This window comes from Magallana gigas, chromosome 9 (assembly GCF_963853765.1).
Source record: "Magallana gigas chromosome 9, xbMagGiga1.1, whole genome shotgun sequence".
NCBI lineage: Eukaryota > Metazoa > Mollusca > Bivalvia > Ostreida > Ostreidae > Magallana > Magallana gigas.
This window is the reverse complement of record NC_088861.1, coordinates 3,163,691-3,177,384: the sequence shown is the minus strand read 5'-3', so window position 1 is coordinate 3,177,384 and position 13,694 is coordinate 3,163,691. Positions and strand designations below refer to the sequence as shown.

General features: G+C 34.8%; 1 protein-coding gene and 1 long non-coding RNA gene across 5 annotated transcripts in view; one reads left to right on the top strand and one right to left on the bottom strand.

The window, feature by feature from the left end:
- Window positions 1–13,694, top strand: part of LOC136271957 (uncharacterized) — a 67,197-nt gene that overhangs the window by 41,886 nt on the left and 11,617 nt on the right. For 3 of the 4 annotated variants that reach the window (XM_066072561.1, XM_066072560.1, XM_066072558.1), the window contains 3 exons: window positions 526–714; window positions 1,040–1,251; window positions 1,346–1,583. In XM_066072561.1, coding sequence (XP_065928633.1) covers window positions 526–714; window positions 1,040–1,251; window positions 1,346–1,583 — 639 coding nt within the window. Of the gene's footprint in view, window positions 1–525; window positions 715–1,039; window positions 1,252–1,345; window positions 1,584–2,711; window positions 2,856–2,952; window positions 3,114–5,374; window positions 7,107–13,694 lie in introns of those variants that run through there. The other variant, XM_066072559.1, reaches the window with a different exon arrangement.
- LOC136271962 (uncharacterized) lies at window positions 7,125–8,759 on the bottom strand. Its single transcript, XR_010709884.1, has 3 exons — window positions 8,576–8,759; window positions 7,566–7,721; window positions 7,125–7,409 (listed from the first exon to the last, which is right to left on the bottom strand). It is a non-coding gene; the product is annotated as an uncharacterized lncRNA (long non-coding RNA).

The following is a 13,694-nucleotide window of genomic DNA, read 5'->3' as shown; positions in this document are numbered from 1 at the left end:
TGACTACAACAGAGCAGACCATAACAACTTATTTAGCAGAGACAAAGGAAACGACACAAAACGTCTTGACGTCAATTTTGACAATATTGTCAACGTCTGTGTCTTTGACAACAACGGTTGTTACCATAGAAACGACTGAAACATCGACAGAGAAATCCACGAGCTCTTCACCGACTACCACAGCACTGCGGACTACCAAAGGTCAGGGGAAGATACTGATGAACAAATTAACATATTTATCCAAGGCATCTGTTCTCACCCGTATAAAATAACTATTCATTATTGAATTACGAGATTGTTCAAAAATATATAAAAAGTGGCATAGAGTCCTTGTCATTTAATAGGTTTATAGAATGGAAGTTGTTATAGTACAGCCAGACTTGTTGCCAGATAAGTGATTGTCAAACTCGACAAAAAAGTTTTAGGAAATTATGAAACTTAAATTTGCAGTTGGAACAGAAGATATGCGTCGGTTTAGGGACAATTTTATGTTCCAAAATATGTGTTTTTCTATGTTGTAACTAGGTTATACAATTCCTTGTGGTTTGGACCAACTTTCCTCAGCCATTCCAAACTCAAAATACACGTGCGCTGCACACAACCAAACCTGTACGGTAGAGTGTAGCAGTGGATACGTCACCAGTGAGGGGGAGGCGTCTGTAGAGTACAGGTGTGAGGGCGATGTGTGGACTCCAAACCGGAAACTCTGTCTGGGTAAGAACCTAATTGTAATTTTATACATAACTGTCTTTGATTTGTATCACAATGAAAACCTTATATTGGACAACCGTCACTTTATTTTATAAATATTCTCCAATGAAAATTAAAACCTGAGCATTGCATGCTTAATTGCTAAATACTAATGCTGTTATAATTATTATAATAGAATGTTTCCAAAAACTGCTTAAACCCTTATGAGGATATTATTAAGGTTACCACTTCAAATGCAAAACGGGTGTATTTCGTGTAATTATTTAATATTTGGTAATTCAAAAGAAAGAAAAATCGACAGGTAATGTGTTCTCGTTTCTCTCTACAGAATACGATATTCCCTTTACAACAAGCGCCCTCTACACGACTTACAGCACTGTGGACCAAGTAGCTTTGTCCTGTCTTCAAGATTTCCGAGAAATCACAGAAAGAAACAAGGACCTATTTCAGAAGACCATCACAGACTACTGTGGGGATTTGGGTATAAACGCTGGGGGTTTGAAGATCGAAAACATCACATCAATTTCACTCTCGTTTCAAGTAAGATCATTAATGATAGCATTGTTAAATAAAAGTATCAAACAGAGTGGTTTAAAAGAACTTCTTTAACGTTATAATTGGGATTTCTTTGCAGATAACAAATACAATACTGATTACGTTCTACGAAGAAAGCGTTGACGTCCGTGAGGTTTGTCTTGACTATATCACGCTGATATTTCTTAACGTTCCTTCTCTACTCATGCCGTACTCTCGACTCAACTGTACCTCGGGGTTATCCGACGTTACCAAAGTGTCCGCCAGTCACGGCAGTTCGTCCTATAGCTGTAATAACAGGACATATCTGGTGAACAGGACAAGCCAAGTATATTGTGGTATGTAATTCAATAGCAATAGAAAATTGCCGCATTTTAGTAATGTTTCATTGCCTAGAAAGGTTGCATGTATTGCAATGTTATATATTGTAAATTCTCATGAATTAAATTTTATATGAAGGACTCGATTATAGTTATAGATCAACAGTGATTGTTATTTCTTAAGTTTTTTTACTTAATGTATATTGCTGGATAAGTAAATCATTTGCTTCCATGCAGTTTTCATTGAAACAAAATGACGTTTTTGTTTTACTTGTCCCCTGTGCCCCCGGAATGTACATAGTATCCTCTCAATGTGTCCCTTGTCCTGAAGGTCATTATCAACCACTTCCGGGTCAGCTCACATGTGAACCATGCACTGAAAACAGGACTGTGGTGGAGAGTGGTACAAACTCTACTGGTAAAAATAAACTGCGGAATAGTAACATGAACTTGAAAGAAAAATGGAGCCTAGCATTGACCTTTATTTCTATTCATTGCTGTTCTCATTCTCCAAATTTATAATTATGCTTTTGTTTTATTAGAAATAGTTGATTTGAACAGAAGATATGCGTCGGTTTAGGGACAATTTTATGTTCCAAATTATGTGTTTTTCTATGTTGTAACTAGGTTATGCAATTTCTTGTGGTTTGGACCAACTTTCCTCAGCCATTCCAAACTCAAAATACACGTGCGCTGCACACAACCAAACCTGTACGGTAGAGTGTAGCAGTGGATACGTCACCAGTGAGGGGGAGGCGTCTGTAGAGTACAGGTGTGAGGGCGATGTGTGGACTCCAAACCGGAAACTCTGTCTGGGTAAGAACCTAATTGTAATTTTATACATAACTGTCTTTGATTTGTATCACAATGAAAACCTTATATTGGACAACCGTCACTTTATTTTATAAATATTCTCCAATGAAAATTAAAACCTGAGCATTGCATGCTTAATTGCTAAATACTAATGCTGTTATAATTATTATAATAGAATGTTTCCAAAAACTGCTTAAACCCTTATGAGGATATTATTAAGGTTACCACTTCAAATGCAAAACGGGTGTATTTCGTGTAATTATTGCTGGATAAGTAAATCATTTGCTTCCATGCAGTTTTCATTGAAACAAAATGACGTTTTTGTTTTACTAGTTCCCTGTGCCCCCGGAATGTACATAGTATCCTCTCAATGTGTCCCTTGTCCTGAAGGTCATTATCAACCACTTCCAGGTCAGCTCACATGTGAACCATGCGCTGAAAACAGGACGGTGGTGGACAGTGGTACAAACTGTACAGGTAAAAATAAACTGCTGAATAGTAACATGAGCTTCAAAGAAAAATGGAGCCTAGCATTGCATTCTCCAAATTAATAATTATGCTTTTGTTTTATTAGAAATAGTTGATGATGAAAATGATTTCAACCTCGGAAAATCACAAGTAGGACACACAGGCCTAACGGAAACGGAAATAATCGTCATTGCAGCGGTATCTGTTTGTGTGTTTTTTTTACTTGTTGTTATAGCAACAGTATACTACTGCAAGAAGTCTAAAGCAGTAAGTACAGAACTTAATTTTTTTTCTATTTAATATAACCTATTACACAACTTACAATCCCACTCCAGCGCAGTTTTCTCAATTTTTAGCTCACCTGAGCTGAAAGCTCAAGTGAGCTTTTCTGATCAAAATTTGTCCGTTGTCTGTCGCGGGCGTTGTCGTTGGCGGCGTTGTCGTAGTAAACTTTTCACATTTTCTTCTTCTTCTCCAGAATCACTGGGCAGATTTCAACCAAATTTGGCACAAAGCATAACTAGGTGAAGGGGATTCAAGTTTGTTCAAAGAAGGACCAGGCCCACTTTAAAGGGGAGATAATTGAGAATTTGTTGGTATTTTTCAAAAATCTTCTTCTCAAAAACTATTCGGCTAGAAAAGCTTAAACTTGTGTGGAGGCATCCTAAGGTAGTGTATATTCAAGTTTGTTCAAATCATGGTCCCCGGGGGTAGGGTGGGGCCACAATAGGGGGATCAAGTTTTACATAGGAATGTATTGAGAAAATCTTTAAAAATCTTCTTTTCAAAAACTATCAGGCCAGAAAAGCTCAAATTAAAACGGAAGCACCCTCAAGTAGTGTAGATTCAAGTTTGTTCAAATCATGGTCCCCGGGGGTAGGGTGAGGCCACTAGAGGGGGATCAAGTTTGATATAGGAATATAAAGAGAAAATCTTTAAAAATCTTCTTCTCAAAAACTATTAGGCCAGAAATGCTCAAATTAAAATGGAAGCACCCTCAAGTAGTGTAGATTCAAGTTTGTTCAAATCATGGTCCCCGGGGGTAGGGTGAGGCCACTAGAGGGGGATCAAGTTTGATATAGGAATATAAAGAGAAAATCTTTAAAAATCTTCTTCTCAAAAACTATTAGGCCAGAAATGCTCAAATTAAAATGGAAGCACCCTCAAGTAGTGTAGATTCAAGTTTGTTCAAATCATGGTCCCCGGGGGTAGGATGGGGCCACAAGAGGGGGATCAAGTTTTACATAGGAATATATAGAGAAAATCATTAAAAATCTTCTCAAAAACTATTAGGCCAGAAAGGCTCAAATTAAAATGGAAGCACCCTCAAGTAGTGTAGAATCAAGTTTGTTCAAATCATGGTCCCAAGGGGTAGGGTGGGGCTACAATTGGGGGATCAAGTTATACTTAGGAATATTCAGAGAAAATCTTTAAAAGTCTTCTTCTCAAAAACTATAAGGCCAAGAAGGCTATAATTGGCGTGTATCCATCCTCAGATAATGTAGATTCAAGTTTGTTCAAATCATGGTACCTGTGGGTAGGGCGGGGCCACAATGGGAGATAATTTTTTTTATATATAGAGAAAATCTTATAAAAATCTTCTTCTCAAAAACTATTAGGCCAGGAAAGCCCAAATTTGAGTGGAAGCATCCCCATATTGTATAGATTCAAGTTTGTTTAAATAATAGTCCAGGGGTAGGGTGAGGCCACATAGGGGGATGAATTTTTACATAGGAATATTTAGAGAAAATCTTCTTTTTAAAGACAATTTGGCCAGAAAAGCTTAAACTTGTGTAGAGGCATCCTCGGGTAGTGTTAATTCAAGTTTGCAAAATCACAGTCCCTAGCAGTAGGGCGGGGCTGTGATGGCGGTTTGAATTTTTACATAGGAACATATAGAGAAAATCTTTAAAAATATTCAGGGAAAGTTTTTGGTCCAAAACTCAGTACTAAGTGTGAAAGCACAGGTTATGCAGATTTAGGTTTGATGAAACCATGATTCCGTAGAGAAAAGTGGGGCCACGAAATGGGGGGGGGGGGTATATAGGAATAGAAAAAAATCTTCTTACAGGTACAACAACAAAAGGGGCTTGGTATTGACCCAAAAAATATATGCGGATAAAAATTGGCTGATTTTCAATTTTTTTTAACAAGATATTCTGTACTTAGTTATCAAGATATTTTGATACTGTAAAGCTAATTTGATCAGAGTTATGGTAATTGTTGCTCAGGTGAGCGATGTGGCTCCTGGGCCTCTTGTTGTTGTTTTTTTGGTGTCTTGGATTATAGTTAGGGAAAAAATTGATGGTAAAAAATTTTTACTTTTTTTCTTTTACATATTGATAATCTTAATAATTATTCTTCAATCATGAATGTACTTGATCATAAATGAAGATAATTTATTTTGTAACTTTAAAATATGTCTCTACATACATTTACTTGTTTTATTTAAAGCAAATATCATCAAAATGTCTCTTTTATTTATATTTAACATTCAATTTATCATGCATTCATTTCCCATTCTGCAGAAGAGAAGAACATCTCATGCAGATGTGTCAGGTGACGCTAAGTCAGCAGACGGTGCGTCAGTCAAATCGGACGAGTACCTCAGAATAAGTCTTGAAGAACTGATTCCAAGTAAAAGTAGTTCCACAAACGATCCAAACTAGACTTACCAGGACGAAAAAATCGAAAAATCCACTTTTGCAAGTGCAAACGAGGCTAAAGCATTGGACGTCCTTAATACTATAATTGACATTAACATCGACAATGAAGAATGTATTACAGCGCAGCCACCTGTTTTCGAGAACGTCCGAGAAGGAAAATGGCGGCCGTTACGCCATAAAAATGAAAGTAATGTCGCTGACGTCATTAATAAGGCTAAAGAGACGGAGCCTGATAAGGCTCCATGCAGGACTCTCAGTGATTATGACAACTTCCAGATATATGTACCGAAACCGGAAATGTCAGATTAATCAAAATGTTTAAGATTAACATTATATTTGTAGAATGTAACAGTTTACATGTATCAATGTAGTATAATATGTTTTACGGTGCTACCGTTATGGCGAGCGCAGCAAGAAGTACACATATCTTGCATCATTGTCAACTTATAGTTTTATTTAGGTATCAACGAACGTCAAAGAATTTTTGAGAGAGTATTGCTCTACAACAGGTATGCCAAATGTACTAATTGTAATGGTTATGATGCATACAGTGCAACCCCCTTCCCAGAGAGAGAGAGAGAGAGAGAGAGAGAGAGAGAGAGAGAGAGAGAGAGAGAGAGAGAGAGCCCGGTACCTGTATGTTTGTAGGTGTGTAATTTCCCACTTTTAAAAATGGTCTTACTATATGCAATATCTACATAATTTTTTTAACTGTTTATTTTTTCATTTTATTCCTTTTTATTTATTTCAAAATGTCCGAGGTATTGCCGGTTTATTTCCCTACTCATGCATGCACAATTAGCTTAAAAATGGATCGATATGACAGTAAAGTATGGCTCTTGCTAATATATATATATACATAAAATCTCTATAGTAAAAAAAAATTAAAAACAAATCATCCGTCAATGAGGCAGGTATTGCAGTCTTTTCTGGAATAGCTAGTACACGCATTACAGATGTTTGATCCACCTCTTAATTTATTGCGGGAAATATAGCGCGAGTGCACTGTGACGTCATCCATGACTTTGATCGTCTTTGTTTACGTTTCTCGACTCAATACGGAGGTATGGAAGCATGTAACAAATCTTTTGAGTCTCGCCATAGCATATGCGGTACTCAAAACGTGTCTTCAAACTTTAAGTCACTGTAAATTACGAGTTAAAAGTCGGCCATTTTTGGCATAGCACCACGGGTGAAAACATTAGAGAGCATTATGGGACGTCGACAAAAAATTTTGATTGATGAACTATAGGTTTAGCTCGTTCTTTTTCCCGTGCACACTGGTTCTTAGAGCTCGCTTCGCTCGCCGGCGCTGCGCGCCGGCGAGCTGCGCTCGCTCTTATATTTTAGGATTTTTATACTTCGTATATTACTAATAATTTTTACTTTATTTCACATGTTTTTGAAGGACTTAATTAGCTTTGATACGATAAAATTTCTGCCTATTTAATAAACTCTATAAGCTTAAATGGGGAAAATAAATGTTTGCTGATGAAAATGTATATTTTTTTTATCGTATCAAACACTTTGTAATCAACTGTTACTTAAAATTTCAGAGTTGCAGTCACACAAGTATTATAATTTATTCGAGATCGTTTTCCTGGTTTGTTAAAGCTATAGGTCCAACTTTATATAACACTATAAATGCTAGAAAAAGACATATATCATAGACCATTTTGAAGCATTGTTCTAAAACATCATGTGTGTAAATTGAAAGCGCCAACATGACACAGAATATTAAATACATCCAAGTATGAATATCGGTATAAGGCACCAAAAGCAGAATAGAGGCAAGCGTCTCGATGACTCCGACCAAGAGCATGTATCCATCTGGTGAAGGTGTGATTCCAAATAACACAGTGGGGCACACAGTAGCATATTGTGCAAACTCTTGTCTCTAGATATTAAAAAATAAACTGAATAATCATTCTTTACAAATTTTACAACTGCAATAATTGTTTTTAATTTTCAATTTCACTATGATTAGTCATCAACTTTATCCTCATCATTGTCCTATTAATTATGCATGTCAAACAATTTTATCTTTACTAACCGTTTCTTTATGGTCCTTTGAAAATAAACGACTAGTTACTTTGACCAAGCCTGCTCTCAGAAATATGAGGGTCAGTATCCATGACAACACATACAAAGCCACGCTCAGAAAGTCCATGTTTTGTCTTGCACTTCTTGTTACAAATCAGATGTTATCCTAAATTCAGAAATCAAAAAGATCACACATAATTTACCTTTCTTCGCTATTCATTCTATAGGTTCATATATGGAAACATATTTGCAAATGTAAGTACCGGTATTAGTACGTAAATTGCTTAAGAGATATTATTTCCAATTGATTCATTTTCATTGAAAAGCAAATGTTTTATACAGATACAAGCTTTATTCGAAGATCAATGCGAGAATAAACTTTACTCCATATATAACAAAGAACGCAGCAAATCCTTAGTCTGGTGCACTGTCCGCATTGTTTACATAAACAATCAAAACAAGTAGAAAATAACTGTGTTGAAAACCTTTTTTTCTTCATATGCTCTAAATATAATAAAAAGGGCTCTTTTATTTCTTTATTAATGAGCATCATTTAAAACAGCGCCAGGTTTCCTTAACATGCTGTTGTAAATTCGACATGCTACTTTGATTATGTATAGCTGTACAATGTGTCATCTTGAAACAATACTCTTAATTTTCGTAATGCGGTAATTAAATTATAGAGACATTACTTAATTAACAAAGTAAATTTCACAATATTGCTAAGACTGAATTAGTTTTGGCATCGTAGTGGTACATTGTGGTAAGAACACGCAATACATTTTCGAAGAGAGGCTGAAAGTCGATTTAGACATAAGCAATCTACTTTGAAAAAAACCAGTTCAAAGGGACTTTTTTTAATTAAAACGCCAACAACAATCGGCCACCCCCCCCCCCCCCCCCCCCATCAGAATAAAGCCTTGTTTATGAACTAATGATGAATTAATATGGCATATTTACAAAATAGGCACAACTTATTATATCTTAACGAGAACAACTCAAATAGTAGGAACCAAATACCTCTTTACAGTAGATATACAGGTTTCTCCGTTTTCCTCAATTTCTTGCCCCGGAATTTGTTCACAATTTCCCAACTTCACGCCTGGTCTTTCCTTTAACCAGCTGTTAAATGATTTTCCGAGCTCTGCTGGAAAGGCCCGATAAGTTGCGATAGATTATTTTAAATCGACTAGATCTTTTGAATGAACCCGTGCATGTACGGATATTTTTTACCCGAGAAAATCGTGCAGTCTTGCAACAGATCTAGATCTTTGCTACGCGTACATATATAACGATATGTCGTGTGAATGTTTAAGATGTTTTAGGAAAGGCTCTATGTTCTATATATTTTTAATCAATCAATTCATTAAAGCTAATTAAATTAAAAATGGGCAATGTGCACTTCCAAATAATGTCGACTAAAAATATTGACTACAATTGTATTTACTGCAAACGTTCGTAATATATATCTGCTTATTGTCAATACACATCATGCAGTGACAAGTATGTAAGAATATCTGTATGCGTGTATATAGTAGATACTGCATGAGACCAAAAGTAATAATGCTTAAAATAAACTATGTTAGCTAACAGTGTCAAAACACTAGGTGAAGAAAATTTTATATGAGTGAGTCTGCCCTCTTCTGTTTTACATTTTATACCACATTTGTATATAAATATATGCATATATTTACATTTTCCAGTGCCTTTGCCTGTGATAACACTACGTATCAATTTTGTACTACATAACCAATAATACAAATGACGCCAAATTGAGGCGCCAGCGAGGTTTGCTTATTTATATTAAAATATTTAATCGTACGATGGCTTCAAATTATATAAATATAAGTAATAAGGAATCATTCTTTGAATATTATGAGATGATAATTTCGGTCGGGGCGTGATCAAATCTATCATAGCCCTTTGGGCTTTATTGGATTTGATCACGCCCCAACCAAAATAATCACCTCATAATACTCAAAGAATGATTCCTTATTCCTTATATAGTTATCATTCTCACATAAACATATTCCTTTTATTGGCAGCTACTTGTACATGTTTGATCGAGCTTTCATTTAATGATTCAAAAACAAATTCACATTTATATATCTTGAATTGAATTTTTCAATGCATTTTATATTTTAAAGAAAGCAGTACATGTACTTTCCTGCATTCTCTATCAATATAAGTACAAAATTTGATATAATTATATTCCTTAACAATCATTTTTTGAGTATTATGAGGTGATAATTTCGGTCGGAGCGTGATCAAATCTAATAAAGACTGAAGGGCTTTATGATAGATTTGATCACGCCCCGACCGAAATTAATACCTACTAATATTCAAAGATTGATTCCTTATTACTTTTATTTATATAATTTTAAACCATCGTACGATTGAATATTTAAATGTAAATAAGCAAACTCCGCTGACGCCTCAATTTGGCGTCATGTGAAGTTATGAGTTATATAGTGCAAATCGAAACGTAGTGTTATCATAGGCAAGACCCTTTAAAATGTAAACCTAAAAGAATAAACAATTTACAATGCACAAAATGTTATTGATTTTAATTGTTAGTATTTCATCACGTGGCATTGACTGAGTTAATTTTATTGTAGATAGTCAAAACATTGAAATTTCAAAACTATTCATAGCTTTTGTATTCATTCTATAATGTAAACATGTACATATATTAGATCTATCATAATATTTTTTAAAACACACGTATAATATGTTCAATTTTCACAAGTTGTCTTTAATACAATGTACTAATATGTAAGTTGTTATTATATTTATAGTCAGCAGGAATGAATGATTCTAAAGATGAAATCATATAATTTATTCTCCATTTTATACAAGATTTTTGCGTGGACCCTGAGGTCCACGCAGAAAATATATACATGTAAGCGAGGTTAAACCGGATGCTAAGGGGAAAATTCAGCCTGCGCATGAGCTAGCTTGGTTCCTGTGCGTGGGTAGCTCACGTTTATCTGAATCGGGATCGGGATTCCGTGCCATATGCACACATAAGTTCAAAGGCGCTGTAATTGTAAAGTTGTCGGTAAACAGAACAGAAATAAAGTATTCCTTTTAAAGAAATGATTGGCATGTGATATGAACTATCAGTATTATGAAATAAGTTAAATTAAATGTTATGCCGAAACTACAACATGCATAAAATAGCATAATTTGCAATGTTTTGTTGTTTTTCGAATACACATGTAACTTAACTTTACTTTTATAGTAGGCAAGGCTAGAGTACTTCCCGATTAATTTTTTTTAAGCATTTAAGTATGATTGAATAATTATGTCACTGTATAAAAGTTTAAATCTCAAGAAAAATGCATCAAAATATGAAATTTTTAATTTACCCAAAGCTGTCACTGCATAGTTAACAAAGTAGTGCGAATCGTAATGTGTGCGCAAATAGTAGAATTCACCGAATGCCTGATACTATAAATGCAAACTTCATTCATAGATAGATCATTATTTTAGAAGTATGAACCCTTTAAATTCTGAGATAAAAAGTCAGGGCTATACATACATGTATACGTTATACAACGTACAAATTTATTGGTTAAAAGCAGAGGGCTAGAGTCGGTGGAATCTCTGATAATCTTAAGGCTTTCACGTTTTCGTATTAAACACAAGGAAATGGTCCACGTATTGTAGTCCTTTTTAAAGGACAGCGATAGGACTGGTCTTCTTTTGTATAAAGCTACACAGGCTAGAAAAATACAGCTTGCTATCGCCACTTTGCCAAAGTTTACAAGAACACTATGACTGTAAATTGAATGCGTCATCATGACAAAGAATGCTAAATACATCCAAGGGTGTAATGCGGTAACAGGCAACAAAACAAGAACGAAGCAAGCGTATGAACCCGATCACAAACATGTATCCGCGTGGCGGTGGAGTGTACCCGAATAATTTAGTTGGACATACAGAAGCATACAGCACGAACTCTTCACTCTGGAAAATAAAGGATAGACTTAGTATTATAATAGTTACATTCTACTTAAAGAATTTCAGTACATGCATCATTTCTGAAATTTTACAATTTGCTTAGTTTAAATGTTTTGTTTTCAGTCACCTCTACCAGTATAATAATTTTTAAAACATAATGTTTGTATGTGAACATCGCTAACATTCATTTCTCACTGTTAATATAAGAAATATAAAGGATTCATCTTTACTTACCGTTTGCTGGTGTTCTTTTGGAAATAAACGACTGGTTACTTTGACCAAGCCTGTTTTTAGAAACATGAGGGTCAGTATCCATGACAGCACGTATAAATCCCCGCTCACGATGTCCATGTTTTATCCAGCAGATTTACAAAACATGCATTCCCCTGAAGTCGAAAAATGAATATCACTGCGACATTAATTAATAGTTGAACACGACTCTTTCATAGGGAGAGAGTTGTCCTTTACCGCCATATTTCTACATTCATTTCTTTCGCAGCAAATTCTGTACAAGCCACTGTATTTTATACTAGTACTGCTAAACAAGTCTTCCCCGTTTGGACTTGCATCTTCTACATTATATCCCCATTATAACTTTGTCCATTAGAATCACAAACCGTCATCATTTTTAATATGGTTGTTGTAAATTGTGCACCATGTGACCTCAGCATGCCATTATGTACAAATGTATTGGATAGTTTGCATAATAATGCTTTGAGGCATTTTATAAGATCTACTTATAGTGGTAGAAGTACGTACGTGATTTTACAAGTGTAAAGACGTGTAACACAAGGCGACATTATACAGTACGATATATATTTAAAGCAAAAGAAAAATCAATAGGTGAGTGTTTGTTTGTACAATAGTATGTTTATTTACAACAATATAATTATTCCACAATTTTAGATTTATTAGTTCTTAAGCTTTTTTTAACTTGTACTTTACCTCCAACCTCGATAGAATGCCAAGCATGTTGGTTATATAATGAAATATTTGTTCAGATATCGGAGATTAAAAAAATACCAAAATGGCGTAAAACTACTTACAAGTAGTGTTAAACTTACACCTGATCTTAAAATTATCTACGTTTCAATAGCAAATATGTACATTATAAATAACTTCCTTATTATAAGCAGAATTGAATTAAAGGACATTAAAGAACAATACCTCCTCTTTCAGTAGGTACAGGGTATGCACGGAGCTTACTAAACTGACAAGTAATTTTGTTCCCCACAATCTCGTGCCACACATTTTCTTGAAAGTTGACAACACTTTGAAAAGTGTTGCAGACTGTCCAATCATCTGTAAGATGTTGATAATCAATGAAAGATTTTTTGTTAACTGAATCTAAATAATTATTTACTTAATGAAAAACGAGATGTTGTACATGAACTGACATCTTTCCAAGTCAACAGTTTCTGATCCGCGCCTCTCTACACATGTAGAGCAGATCGGATCAGTAACCGTTGACTTGGGAAGATGAGGAACTGATAACTAAAGTTGATTTTTTAGGAAGGGGGGAGGGATAGACAATAAAATTGATTATGTTCGAATTGCATGTCATTACATAAAATCCTCCATTCGTGTTAAATAAAGAGTAAAATGGCTAAAAATTAGTCTTGATTTCAATTCAATTTTTTCCCATGAATAGTTTTCGTATCAAACCAGCAAATCAAAATTTCCACAACCAATGTCGGCGATTTCATTCCTGACACAATTTATGTTTATAATTGAAACCCATTCATTTCGTATTAAAACTTTTAATCACTTAATAAAATCATGCAGAAGTAAGAGAAATATATATTGTTATCATATAAAACACGGAAATCTGTAGAGCTTCTTTTTACATTTCAAAGAAATTGGACAATATTCCAGATGCTGACAGTCCTGCTTATAATTCCTCTATACAAGTCAAAATGGCGTACGCGTACACAGCACAATCATCGAAGAGTCGAATCGAACACATTATCTTACTATATTTTGTGTCAAAACAGTTTCCTTCTATGTCTTGTATTTCTACAAAGGCTGGTATAATAGATAAAATAACAAATTGATTTGGCATGTCATTACCAAAGTAGATTTTAATCATGAAATGCCATTAATTACACTTTAAAGTAACTGACACCACCCCCTGTGCTATTTATCCAGTACGAGAGCACAGAATCTCAAAGAG